Source organism: Zonotrichia leucophrys, chromosome 14 (genome assembly GCF_028769735.1).
Source record: "Zonotrichia leucophrys gambelii isolate GWCS_2022_RI chromosome 14, RI_Zleu_2.0, whole genome shotgun sequence".
In the NCBI taxonomy this organism is placed as follows: domain Eukaryota; kingdom Metazoa; phylum Chordata; class Aves; order Passeriformes; family Passerellidae; genus Zonotrichia; species Zonotrichia leucophrys.
The window spans coordinates 12,323,436-12,336,248 of record NC_088184.1 but is presented as its reverse complement, the minus strand read 5'-3'; the positions used below and the strand labels follow the sequence as shown (position 1 = coordinate 12,336,248).

The 12,813-nt window shown below is 42.0% G+C and overlaps 1 protein-coding gene across 1 annotated transcript in view; it reads left to right on the top strand.

Moving 5' to 3' along the window:
- The first annotated feature begins 330 nt into the window (after positions 1-330).
- CARD11 (caspase recruitment domain family member 11) overlaps positions 331-12,813 on the top strand; it is a 46,732-nt gene continuing 34,249 nt past the window's right edge. Inside the window, exons 1-2 of the mRNA XM_064726286.1 lie at positions 331-350; positions 2,428-2,551. Coding sequence (XP_064582356.1) covers positions 2,539-2,551 — 13 coding nt within the window. The 5' untranslated portion in view covers positions 331-350; positions 2,428-2,538. The remainder of the gene's footprint in view (positions 351-2,427; positions 2,552-12,813) is intronic.

Below are 12,813 nucleotides of genomic sequence, written 5' to 3'. Positions count from 1 at the left end.
CCACAAAGCCTCCTGCCAGCAGAGTTAGTTTCTCTGGTTGTGCTTAAAATGGTTCCTCTGTTGCATGCACAAATCAGCTTCCTCTGTGAAAGCAGCAGAAAGCTCAACTCAGAAGTGACTTGTATTGGTTTTGATGGAAGAATTGTAAGCCATCATTCTTGTAGCTTTATTTCACAGGTTTAACCCAACGTTTCACAGACTTTCCCCCAGTCAGAAACTGCAGAACCTCACCTGTGCAGTTGTTGCATGGTGAGATTTTTGAGTGCTCAAAGCAGGAGGTTTTCCTGCACCTTGTCACATGCAGCTCCAAGTTTGTTCAGCAGTGAATTTTGGTAAAGTTGCACAAGAATGTAAGTAACACATCACAATGTAGTCCTCACTGGAAAAATAATTGGTAGAGGGGGTAGCAAAAGTTCTGCTATTGCTCAGCAGGAGACAGAAATTCCTGCCTTCCTTTATCTTTGAGCTCTTGATATAGAAAACTAGAATTGCTTCCAGAATCCCTTTCTGAATGATCCTATGGATAAGCTTAGACTCTCACCAGTCCAGGTACAGTTACAAACATGTGAAATTAGAGAAAAAATAAGGGACAATTGGAGCAGAGCACCCTCACAATTTTTTCAGGCTTCAGATTTTCAGTTTGGTGAGAACACTTTATGTGTTATTGTAGCAAGACTTTGAGCCATGTGTTTTCTTTATTTTCTTTACATTTCTTCTTTTCACTCTATCACCTCACTTCCTCTATTCTGCTGTTTGATGCCGCTCTATCCTTTGACAGTTTTTCCACTGTTCTTTTGTACTTACTTTCCATTTGTTATGTTTTTCTTTATTCTCTACCAAATACTTTTTCCTTTCTTATTTTCTCCCTCCACTACTGTCACCATGCTTTCCCCCCACACACATTCCTAAATTATCTATTGTAGGTTGCTTATGCTTATTTTTCTGGTGTTTCTGATTTTATTTCTGTTGTTTTGTCTCAGGAAATAAACAGATATTCATGCCCATACATACATAGTTGTTTTTTTTCTAGTCACCCTGAAAGAAAAACTGAACCTTGCAAAAATCATGAGGTAGCAGAAGGTAATGCAGACAGCAAAACCTGTGGGTGACTCTGCTGAAACCCCTGTTATTGTTCCTGTAATTTGATGTGTTTGCACTTATACCTGGACTGGTGACCTTTGCAGTCACTCTTGCACACTGACATCCTTATTACTCATCCTTTCTTTAAGGGTTCTCTCTGTCCCTCACACACCCAGGACCTGACTCCAGTGAGGCTTCACCTCTGCACATCTGCCCAGTGTAAAGGTAAAACCTTGGGCATGAGGAGTAGAGCTGCATCTGTGCCTTGTACAAGAGCCAGCACACCATGCAAGGGGTTCAGGCTCAGGATCCCTCAGCAGGTGGCAGAGCACTGAAGGATGTTTCTAGAAGTGCTGGTGACTCCTGGTCCTGCAGGACCCAGAGAACAGCAAGGGCAGGGACTGGGTGACTTTGCTCTGGTGGGTTTGGCTGCAGGGGGGTCCTGGTTGCAGCAAGAATTCCTCTGTGAGACCCACCAGGGGCTGGGTTTGCATGTTGGCCTTAAGCCTGGAATCCAGCATTGAAGCAATACAAGATACTGCAGCTTCTTTTTGTCAGCAAACACTTCCTTTGGAAAACAAGTTCTTTAAAGCATCCTTCAACTGTAAAATCATCTGATGCATAAAGTAAACCTTGTTGACTACCTTTTCAGCAAAAGGAGCTATTAATAAAATAGATGCTTAATGAAAAACCTTTGAAATCTGGGAAAACCCAGAACTCCTTCTACCTGGAACTGTTGTTCTTGAAACTCTGCTTTCTTCAGTTCCTTCATTCTTTTTTCTCTCCCACCTGCTTTCTACCAGCAAGTGCCCTGAGACACCAGGGCTGCTGCCCTGTGCTGGGAGGAGCACAGCACCAGCCAGGCTGGCATTAAGCACATCTCCTTGTGCCCCAGGAAAACATGCCCTGGCAGTGTGTGCAGCTGGAAGTGAGGCAGTGCAGACAGGCTGCTTCTTGTGCCTGAGCTGGGCATCAGTGCTGCCACCTCTGCCCACTGCTCCTCCTGGGGAAGGGGCAGCAGTGCCTCCTCATTTGCTTGCCTGGTGTCACAGGGCTCTGCTGTCACCTGCCTGCAGAGTCATTTGCAAACAGGCCCCATTGCTGGGGAGCAGAATGTGTTTTTTTTTCAACCCGAAGCAGATTTATAGTCTGGTTTCCTGTCAGATCTTTGCATTTTCCTTCTCCGCCCCTCCCAGTCTCTGACACACTTTTTCTTACTTTCTGTGTGGCTTTTTGCTTGTTCTGCCCCCAGTGCCCCAGCCTCCTTCATTCCTGATTCTCCCGAAACTACTGTACTTTGGGGGCCAGGGAGTGTTTTACTCTTGTGTTTTCTTTACTTTTCAACAGCTGCAGAGCACAAATAACCTCTCCAGGACTCCTGGAGAGACGCTGACAATTGCATGGAGGCGACGTAGAGAGTGCAGCCTGCAGCAGCTGCAGCCAGACAGCCGGTCACTCATGAGCACCCAAGGTAAGGAGAGCAGCTGCCAGAGCAGCTCACCTCCCTGCTGCCTTCCACAGCTCTGATCACTGAAAGTTCCACTTTCACCTTCTTTGCATTGATATTCAAAAGGTTCTTTGAAAATGGTTCCATTGTGCTTTCCCTGCCCTCCTCAGCTCTGGTACTCGGCATGCGCCGATCCTTGGAGCCCAGGGTTGAGGGAGGCACAGAGGCTGTAGCTGGAGGTGCAAATGTGCACTGGGAAAGAGAGTTAATATGGAGGTCTGGAGAGGGGAGATGAAAGACTGATCATCAGCACTGCTCTCCAGAGTATTTCTGGTTCTACCCATCGTTTGTTGTGCTCTAGCCCTTTCTTTAAATCTCTTCACTGAGATTTATGCTTTCTGTTAACTGGTAAAATCTTTCTTATTCGGTTTTCTTCCTCTTTTTATTTGTTCTTCTCACTTCCTTTTTTTCTATTCTCAACCATCTCTATTTCTTCTTATCTTTTTCACCATCTTTTTATGCCTTTTTATGCAATCAAGAGTATTTTCTGTGTGACAAATATTTCCCTTCTTCATTCCTTTCCTTTGCCTCTACCTTCTTTTGTGCCTGTGCAATAGACTGTACATCCTCCCTCAAGTTCTTAATCTCTCTGTCCCCTCTGTCAGTTCCTTCTTGCTCTTGTGTTCCCCTTTCCTGCTGTTCCTCCAGCTTCACACAAGCTCTCCTACTTCCTGCTCCATCCCCTCTCTCCTGTGTTTGCTGCCATGGCAAGATCCTTTTGTGGGAGCTGCTGCCTCTCCACTGGGCTGTCCTTGCACACACATGTCTCTTAGTCCTGTCATTCCCTTCAGTGGACATGTGCAGGATTTACATATTTAAAGTTTTGGGGATGCATCCCAAAGTAGGAGACTTTGACACTTGCATAGCTTCCTTCCAATGCTCAGACTCATATTTAGTCATTCATAACAAATAACCACTGCCATCCTGTCTCTCTGTTTCTTTCTGTCTCACAAACAGCATTTTCTAATACCTGTAACCCCTTTGTCTTGCTCTCCACTCTCAAATAGAGCCTGCCCTGACTTTGGGTATTCTATCCCTTCTCTTTCTGCCATCCCACTCCTTCCTACCTCCTTACCACAACTCTCCACCAGGTTTCTCTATCTGTTTTTATCTTTATATTGCATTCAAACTGGGAGGAACTGCTGATGCAGGCTTGCACTGCTGCCTTGGGATCCCTGCTGCCAGCCTGCAGGGAAACCAGAGGAAGTATTGCAGTCTCTCAGCTCCTCTTTCCCCTGCAGAATATGCAACCTGAGCAGAGAAAGAGCTTAGTGATGGGACTGGAGGTAGATGAAAAAATGGGAGAGCACAATGCAAAATGCCTTTGGAGAACTGTAAAAAATAGCTCTAGTTGTTCATTAATCTTTTTACTAAACTTAATGAACTTCTGGAATTCCTGCCCCACAGCAGAATTTCTGATCTCACACTGATGTAGTTTTTGTCCTTTTGATTCCTATGGGACTCCAAGTCCCAAATGTAGAAGTTCTCATCTCCAGTGCTGTACTGGCAGTAACTTTGCTCCTAGGATCTGGAAACAGCTCATGTCTTTTCTACCAGACATATTGGTGAGTCACCAAGATCAGACATGGCTAAAAACTGCATCCAAGGACAATATCTGGTATTATTCCTTGCTTAAATTTGTATGCTTTGAATCAGATGTGACAAATAAGTGCATTTCTTTGATGAAGCTTTTTAGCCTCACCATCTTGAGCTGGACTATTGAGACTGAAGATTTATTTCTGTGGATGTTCTGGTGTGGTCTTTTGGGAACAGAATAAGGTTCACTTATTAAACTCAGCTGAATTAATAAGAGAATTATTATGTGAGAGAATTCTCTTAGCAATCTGTCTGGCTTTCTGAAATTGTCCATCTCCTTATGAGTGAAAGGAGCTTAAATTTTTATGTTTGCAATTATAAGATATCCTTTCTGATTCAGAGCTAGAAACTGTGGCCTTTGAGCTGTGAGCATTCTCTTCTGAATACAGAAACAGTTACATTAAAATATCTTTGCCTTTTGGATCTTGCAAAAGCCTAGAACAATAAAATAAGAGATGCTCATTTTATACATTCAGGTCTAATATGACTCTTTCTTACTCTGCTGCAACTCATCTTGTGATGGGAACAGCATTTGTATTCCTTTGAGTCATTCTACAAAACTTTTGGATTTTGTGCCTTGTTTCATCAGTATTTTTTGCCCCTATTACTGGTTCTTTTTGTAAAGGCTCCCATAAATAAATTGGCTGAGACAATGTCTCTTCTCTCTCTCTCTTCCTCCCTCCTTTTTCTTTTGCTTCATATAGTTTGCTTGTGTTGAGCTGAAAATGGACATTTTCAAAGGTGTGTTGTGACATTTGTAAGGCGACCTGGAGACAGAAATTTTATTTTTGTGTTTGTCTGTGTCCAGTTTCTTGAATCATGTGTCTGGCAGAGGAGAAATTTCAGCAGGAAAGAGCCTGGAAACTTTCTGTCCTCCTCAGGAAATTGCTGTTTCAAGAGAGCTAACCCCAGAACAGAAATTCAGAATCATGTGTTTGACTCACTGTTCTTATGCAAATAGTTCCTTTCAATTAATTTAACTCTTAATTAAGAGTTAAATAAACTTGAGTAATAAACTTTCTTAATAAACTTTCAATGTGGGGAGAAGGAAGAGCCGTCTGCCTGCCTGTATCTTTTACAGTTAAAGTCAATTTGGACCTTTCTAGAAGAGTGAATCCCAAATAACTGGATATGCTGGAGATACCAGAATGCCATACACCAAATGACCTTGATTTCTGTACAGTTGCTTGGTAAAAGTTTTTATCTGATAGATATATGGGATGATTGCTCACAGAGGATGAAATTTATAGAGATCCTTAGCTACCCACTTGTTAGCAGATGGCTTAACTCTCTCTTTGATATTGAAATGCATCTTTCATGAAATACAAATCTTTCACTTAGATATGGTCATTAAGTTGTGTAAGTGATGGTGGAGTTTGACCTATGGCAGCTTTCTTTGGCAGTATCCTCCACAGCAATCTAAACTTTAAAAGAAATATGGAAGTATGCCTTGTGATTTTCAAACTGAAGGGTAAAACCATAAACCCCACCAAGTTTGGTCAAGTCTCGCCCCTGATATGAGAGAAAAATTCTTTGTCTTTTGTCTCAGCAGTTTTGCCATTGCTGTCTGTAGGATTTGCACTTGCAGACACTGTAATCCAGTATCTGCAGTGAATCTGCAATTCCTTTTTCAGAACAAATGATGGGGTTTTACAGGTCTACATGTAATAATATTCTCCATCTCTACCCTTTCCCCAAATTTTTTCTTAAGTGCTGCCTTCATCCTCTAGTCTGGGTCACTTATTTAATGGCAATGAGCATTTTCAGGAAGGTAACCTTTCTGCTTGTGATTTGTTCAAGGACTCTGGAATTATAATGGTTGCTGTCAAATGTATGTAATTGGTGTCTGTGGCACACATCCAGTGAGTGATAAAAGCTTCATTGTCTCTGCTGCTTCAGTCTGTATTCTCTCCCTATATCACCCTCTCGCTGCTGCTCCTCCCAGGCAAGAGGAGAATGCAGTGCCAGGCTGTTTAAAGTGCAGTTAGACAGAAGAGCAGCTCTGCCAGATTCTCTGTCACAGTGTCCCAGCTCTGGGCAGTGGATTCCCTTGGCTGAGGTTTGCACACTGAGTTAAGCACAGCCTCCTCTGAACTTTGATTTAAAACACCTCCCTTCATAACCTTCTGCTAAATATTTGGGCTCTAGAAAGGGCAATAGTTTGGGAGTGACATGAACTCCCAAGATTAGTGATCTACATGTAACATTTTACCAGTGAGTAAGTGTTGTAGTTGAGATGAAGACAATACAGAATGACACACTCCATTTTCAGAAGGCTTCAAACTCTTTGTTATAGTGTGCATGCTTTTTATACATTCTTACAAAACTCATAAGTTTACACTTTACTCCTTGGTCACGAGAGAAAAAGTGCTTATTGGAACAGGCAGTTGCAGGTTTCTCTATTTATCCTTCTTTCTTTCTTGGTTTCTATGTCAACAACCTTGGTAGAAAATTCTTTCAGTGGTAAACATGGATCCTCTTATCAAACTTCTCTCTGGCTCACAGAAGTTGCTGTAAAACCTCTTCCACAAGTAAGAACTTTTGCGTAAGAACTTTTGCTTTCATATACAAAAAGCAAACACACATTACTAATAGCACCCAAAACTGGCAACATGTTGTTCACTGTCTGCTCCCAGTGCTGAACATGTGGTGAGGAGAATATTCCTGTTATGTTAGTCCTGCAAAACCTATTTTATCTTCAGGGCTGGATGGGGCATTACTTTCTAATGCTGTCTACTTCAGTGAATCTGTTTAGCAGCTCAAAAAGAGGAAAGAAATTTGCCAAATCCCACTGGAAATCTGTCAGAAATGTCAAATGAAATGCTGTAACATTCTGGTTTTGTCAAAAGGATAAATGTATATACAGCTGTGTGTGTGATGTTATTTGTAGTAATTGTTGCCTCAGTGAATTTCTCTGTGTGAAGTAACTTGGTGTTGCATTAAGGGATGTGTTTGTTCTGGTCCCTGAGGCCAGCTTGGCCTTACACACAGGTACTTGGTAAAGTCAGCCCTGATTTTTGGAGTTCAGGGGAGGAATCAGCTTCAGTGTAGCCAAGGAAAGGATTCCCACTGGCCCTCTGAGCACTGGGTTTTGCTGGAAAGTTTTCCTCAGGTTGTAATTGAGATGCTCAATTCTAGCATAAGGTTTCTGTTTAAAGTGAGATAAGGATATTTCTTCCATCTGCATGCAGAAGAAGCTGTATGATAGCAGTACATACATGGTTGTCATTAGCAGATGAAGAATTGTTTCCACTTAAATTTTATAGCTCTAAACTTGTAGAAGCATCTCCAATCTGGCTGTGCCCATACTTGAAATCAGTCTGAGTGTACTTAATGAGTTGTTACATACATTTAATATATTTGAGCACAAAAATAAGTTCCTCCAAGATTTGAAACACTAATAAAGGCAGCTATCAAATATTTCCCTCTGGGGATTCTGAATCCTGATGAAACTGGGAAAACACCCAAAGGCTGTTTCAAGTCTTTTTACACCAAGTACATTTCCAAACTACAGTGGAAATAATGATTGAAACTTTGATCATGAACTGTAAAATTATCCCATTTGTAAGATCATTTGAAGGTTTTTGGCTTTTAACAACTCAATCCAAATACCAGTGACCTGCAGTACTCACTGACCAAACTGGTCCATTGCATGGAGTCTGTGTTTAAAAGAACTTTTCCTCCCTGGTGGCAGTTTCATGTTTTTTACAAGAACAAGTCACAGTGTCTATCCAGCATCTGCTTCCTGCATCTCATTGCTTGCCTTTTTCTGAATCGCAGAATTATTTAGGTTGGAAAAGACCTTTAAGGTCATTGAGTCCAACTGTTAACCCAGCACTGCCAAGTGCAGCACTAAATCATGTCTCTGAGCACCATGTGAAGGTAGTTTACATTCCATATGGTTTTTGTAGTTTATAATGAGGTAGTTAGTGAGATCATCAAACTCTTTTTGCTAATGATTGCAGTGACTGAAAATAGAAAATTCCATCAATTTTTCCCACATTCTTTACTATTGCTGAGCTGATATTTTTCCTGAGGGAAAAAAAAACAAGCTTAAGGTAAGATTCTTCCCTGCTCCCATACTGCTACTCCTCCTTCACAGCTCCTGCCAAAGGAAGTCAGGATAAGTCCCAAAATTTAATTCTTTAAGAATCTTTAATTCTTTAAGAATATTTTGTGCTTCATTCTTCCAGTACCATATTCCTGTATTTGTAGTTACATATTTTTTCAGAAAGACCCAAGACTGGCAAATTTTATTTTAGAAGGTTTAATTTCCTTCTGTCTTTTATTCTCTCTTTTTTAGCAATTTATGTCCTGAAAGATACCAGAATAGTATGAAACAAAAAATGTTTAAACTTTTATGTCAGGATTGAAAACAATGTGTTTTGCTCTTGCTTTGGTTGTTCAAAAAAGCGAAGGAATTTTACATTTCCCGAAAGGCTGGAAGGCTGAATCTGTTGGGTTTTTTAATCCGCAAGTCTGTGGCCTGAAGGAAAAGTGATACTTGAATATTTTCATATGGAGTGTTACACTGCAGGATGGTGTTTTTGTGACTCATCCATATCCATACTGAGAGCAGCATCCAGGCAGTTTTGCTGGATTAAACGCTATTGACAGCAGCACCTTCACTGAATCACTGCCCAGCAAGGCTGCACACCTGGGAGAGCAGGGCTGCCTCCAGATTGGCCTTAGAAGCTATGTGAGAATACAATATCAGGAAGAATATTCCACCTGCAAGGAACAACTGGAAAATGCTTGGTCTGAGGCAGAAGTGATCAGAATTTGAATGCCCCTTTAAAGGCTGTGGATTCAGTGACAAGCTCCTGATACCTTGTAGTATGTGCTGCAATGCAGAAAAATGTAAACTCATTACAACTGCATCATTGCAACATGATAATAGTGCAGAAATCCAAAGCTACTTGAGCAGGATAGTGTTAGAAATCTTGAATGCATTTAGAAATTTTGGCTGTTAAATAGCCAATGCCATCAGCACTTCAAGTAGAGTCTGCACAAAGGGACGGAACAGTAGAAATTATTATTTGAACATTCAAATATGGTGAGGAAAGAGCATGAGAAAAGGCAGAGGGTGGTTTGTTACTGCTCCTTTGGTCCTCACAGAACATCCAAGTCCTCCCTCCCTTCAGCCTGACCTGTTAGTCTGACTCCCCTCATTTGTCTTGTTCAATATCTCCTCTCCTTCTCCTCTCTGATTCTGATTCCCAGCCCATGCATGGAAGTCTCATCAAGTGAGAGAAGGCACCTGGCAAATTCCTCTCTGTCCAGCAGATATTAGAGCTGAAAGCATCACTCACCTCCAGTTTGTGACAGAGGGAGGTGAAGCAATGCACAAGGCACAGCAAATGAAAACAAACCTGCCTGGAAACAGACAGGCCATTGTGCTTTGGCATGCTCTAAACAAAGTCAGATTTTCATTTGGGATATTCTTCCAGTTCTTTTCTCTTGTGGAGAATGCTGCACACACAGCTGGCTATAGTAATCCAGGTTGTTCAGGTTGCTGTGCTGGTGGGAGCTCAGAGCATCAGCTTCTGTGGGCTGGGCAATGCCACATCCTGGCATCCTGCAATATGTTGTCTGTGTCTAGAAGTGGTTCCTGCCCACCTCTCATCTCTCCTCATGTGGAGGCAGTGAACTCTCTAACCTCAGACCAGAAATTTGCTCTACCTTGAATTTGGCCTTACACAAGCCCAAGAGAAACTGAACAGCTTCTGCTGCCCAAACCAGTAATCCTTATTTCCTCCAGACAAAAACCAGTGAGTGGTTGAATGTGGATTCTGAGCCACCAGCTGGAGCATTCTGTCCTGAAAAGGAACAGCAACATTTTTGGCTAAGTGCTAAAAGTTTGCATATAAGAATCCAAAAGGAGCATATGGCCATTGCTTTAAACTTGCCTTGTTCTTAAAAAATATGCTTTACCAGAATTATCCCTTTCAGACTCTCAAACTGTGGGGTGAGAAAGTTTCATTCCCTCTTTTTTCTTTGCTAGAATAAGTGTCATCATAAATACTAGAAAGAAACAGAGTTATTTCAGGAATTTGAACTGGGATACGTCTCATTTACAGAGACATCCATCAGCACTCAAAGGACTGTGCATCCATTGTTTGAAGAAAGCTGTTGGTCCTTGCTCAGTTCACCTCAACTCCACCACTCAGCTGAGCACCAGCAGTGCTGATAAAATGGGCAGTGTTACCCCATCCAGTGTTGGTGTTAACAAGTCAGGGTGTGGCTCTTGGCTATTGCAAGTGACTGATCGTGTTAACAGTGAAATGTTAACATGATGTATAAAAGTAACCAGGACCACCTCTGATCAACTGCTTTTTACCCCAGAGAATGTTGTCATTGAGAGCACCCAAGGGACTTGCCCACTCACAGAGTTACTGCTGAAGCTCTTCTAGCAATCCAGGAATTATTAATGATTAGTCGCTCTCAGGAAAGGTCCTGTAAACACTTCCTCCCACACTGATTGCTGTGAACAATTTCAGTGTGAGTGTGGGGAGAAAGCACACACAGCTTTGTGGTTACTGCAGTTCCCCAGCCCTTGCAGAGCTGTCCCACAGCATTTGCTCACATGGTCCCCTGTCCTGTGCGTTCTGTGTTCTGTGCTCCCTCACTGGGGCACCGAGTGGGGCACCAGGAGAGCTCCTGTCCCTGCCTCCAGCCCAGGTGGCTGTGCTGCTCTGCAGGGACAGGCACTCATGGAACTCCTCCTGCCCACCTGGGAGAGTGGAGCCAGAGCAAGAGCTCCTGAGCTCTCCAGAGATCACGGAGAAGGTGGCAGAGGACGCTCCCAGTTGACAGAATTCCACCCAATAATGCTGACCTCAGTGCTGATGTCAGCCTGGGACACAGCTTCTAAAATTGCTGGTAATGAAAAGGCTGGACACATTCCTACTTGAAGAGCTTTTTAAATTCTCCATATGCTTCATTTAAAAACATTCCTTTAATCTTTCTGATGTTTGCAGTACCCTGGAGAATAATGAGAGTTCTTTTCTCATTTGATGAGTCTATTGCTTTTACAGGATTTGAAACACTCGCTGACCTGAGTAGCTTATGACAAAACAGGATTTTGAATTCAGATCCAACTTGCTCTGCCTTGCTTCCTTTTCTAATCCAGAGTGACCCTTATCTGCTGTTATTTGGTATTTCACATGATGGAGTCATTGCTGGCACAGAGAGGAGAGACAGGCCTTGCTGTCAGAGCCAGAAACCTGTAAAAACAGCCCATTATTCTTAAAAAATCTGAAACAGGAGTGGAGAAAAGCAGGAGTTAAACTGGCTCCCACATAACTGTTGCTTTGTCTTATGCTTGATGTTCCACTCCTGTGCCTAATTCCTCAGTCTTGTCTTCCATGGTGACTTCGTTAGCAATGAGATGCTAATTAAATTTCATATTTACGATTAGAAAATAAAATCATTGGACCCTTTTTAAATAGATTTTTATGAGTTTTGGCTCAGTTAGCTGAGTCAGCAGCATGGATTCTGCAAGGCTGAACTCACCGGCTTTGAAAAAAAAAGATAAATAGAGCAACTAATGATGAAAGGAGAGTCTAATCTAAAACCTCATACAGTTTCTACACTGTATTAGCTTTTGAGCATAAAAAAAATAAATTTGTTTTGGTTCCTTGTAGAAAGTCACGTGAAAAGAACCCTTCTTTTGTTATGTTTCAGAGGGTTCAAAGCTTAAAATTCCATTTAATTCTTAGAATCTCAGTTGTGGCTGGAGACAATATGCTGAAAAGAGATTGATGCATCTGCAGTGTTTGTCATTACCTGTTAGTTAGCAAAATATTTATTTCACAGTTTAGAATTAACACAGGTAAGCTCTGGCACACAGCATCTGCCCTCTTCCCCATGGAATGTGCACTGCTGCAGAGTTTATACAACACTAGAGAACCAGAACTGCTTAAATACTGCTGCCAGCCAGATTTATAGGTGCTATAGGGAGCAGTTCCCTATTCATGTAAAAATTAGCACCTCACTAAGCTTTAAAGGCCCATTTTTCCAATACCTAGAATTTGAAGAATGTTCCAGTTGTGAGAAGATTTTTGAAAGCATTCAACTTTAATTTAAGTATGTACGGAAGGCCTGATTTTAAAAAGTGCTTAACGCTCAGCAGCCCTGTGATTCATAACACCACCTTATCCCACACTCCAAGGCAAGGCTGGCAAAAATCTGGCCATTTATTTTGATGCCTAAATACCACCCGTGCTCTTAGAAAATCTGACCCTAATTATGAGCTGTGCCCTAGAGCAGGAATGAGAAATAGGGGAAATCAATCCTCACGCGTGGGAGCCGTTTGCTTGTGCTCATCTTGTGTGTAACCTCACCTCAGCCACAAATGCAACACTGCATTTAAAACAAAGCCTTTTCTGCACGTTCTGCAAATGATTTTACTGTCAGCCTGTGCTAAGGAATTGTTGTGCTTCAAGGCATAAGTTGGAAGAATAAAACAAACTTCCCCTGATTTTGAGTTGCTTACCACCCTTTGTACTGTTAAACGTCTAAAAATCAGGGTTTGGGTGCAAATAATCCTGCAAGTCTTGCTTTTGAGATAGGTTTTGTAGATGTTGTTTTAACAGCAGCTGCCCATCCTTAAAGGCTGGGATGCTCAC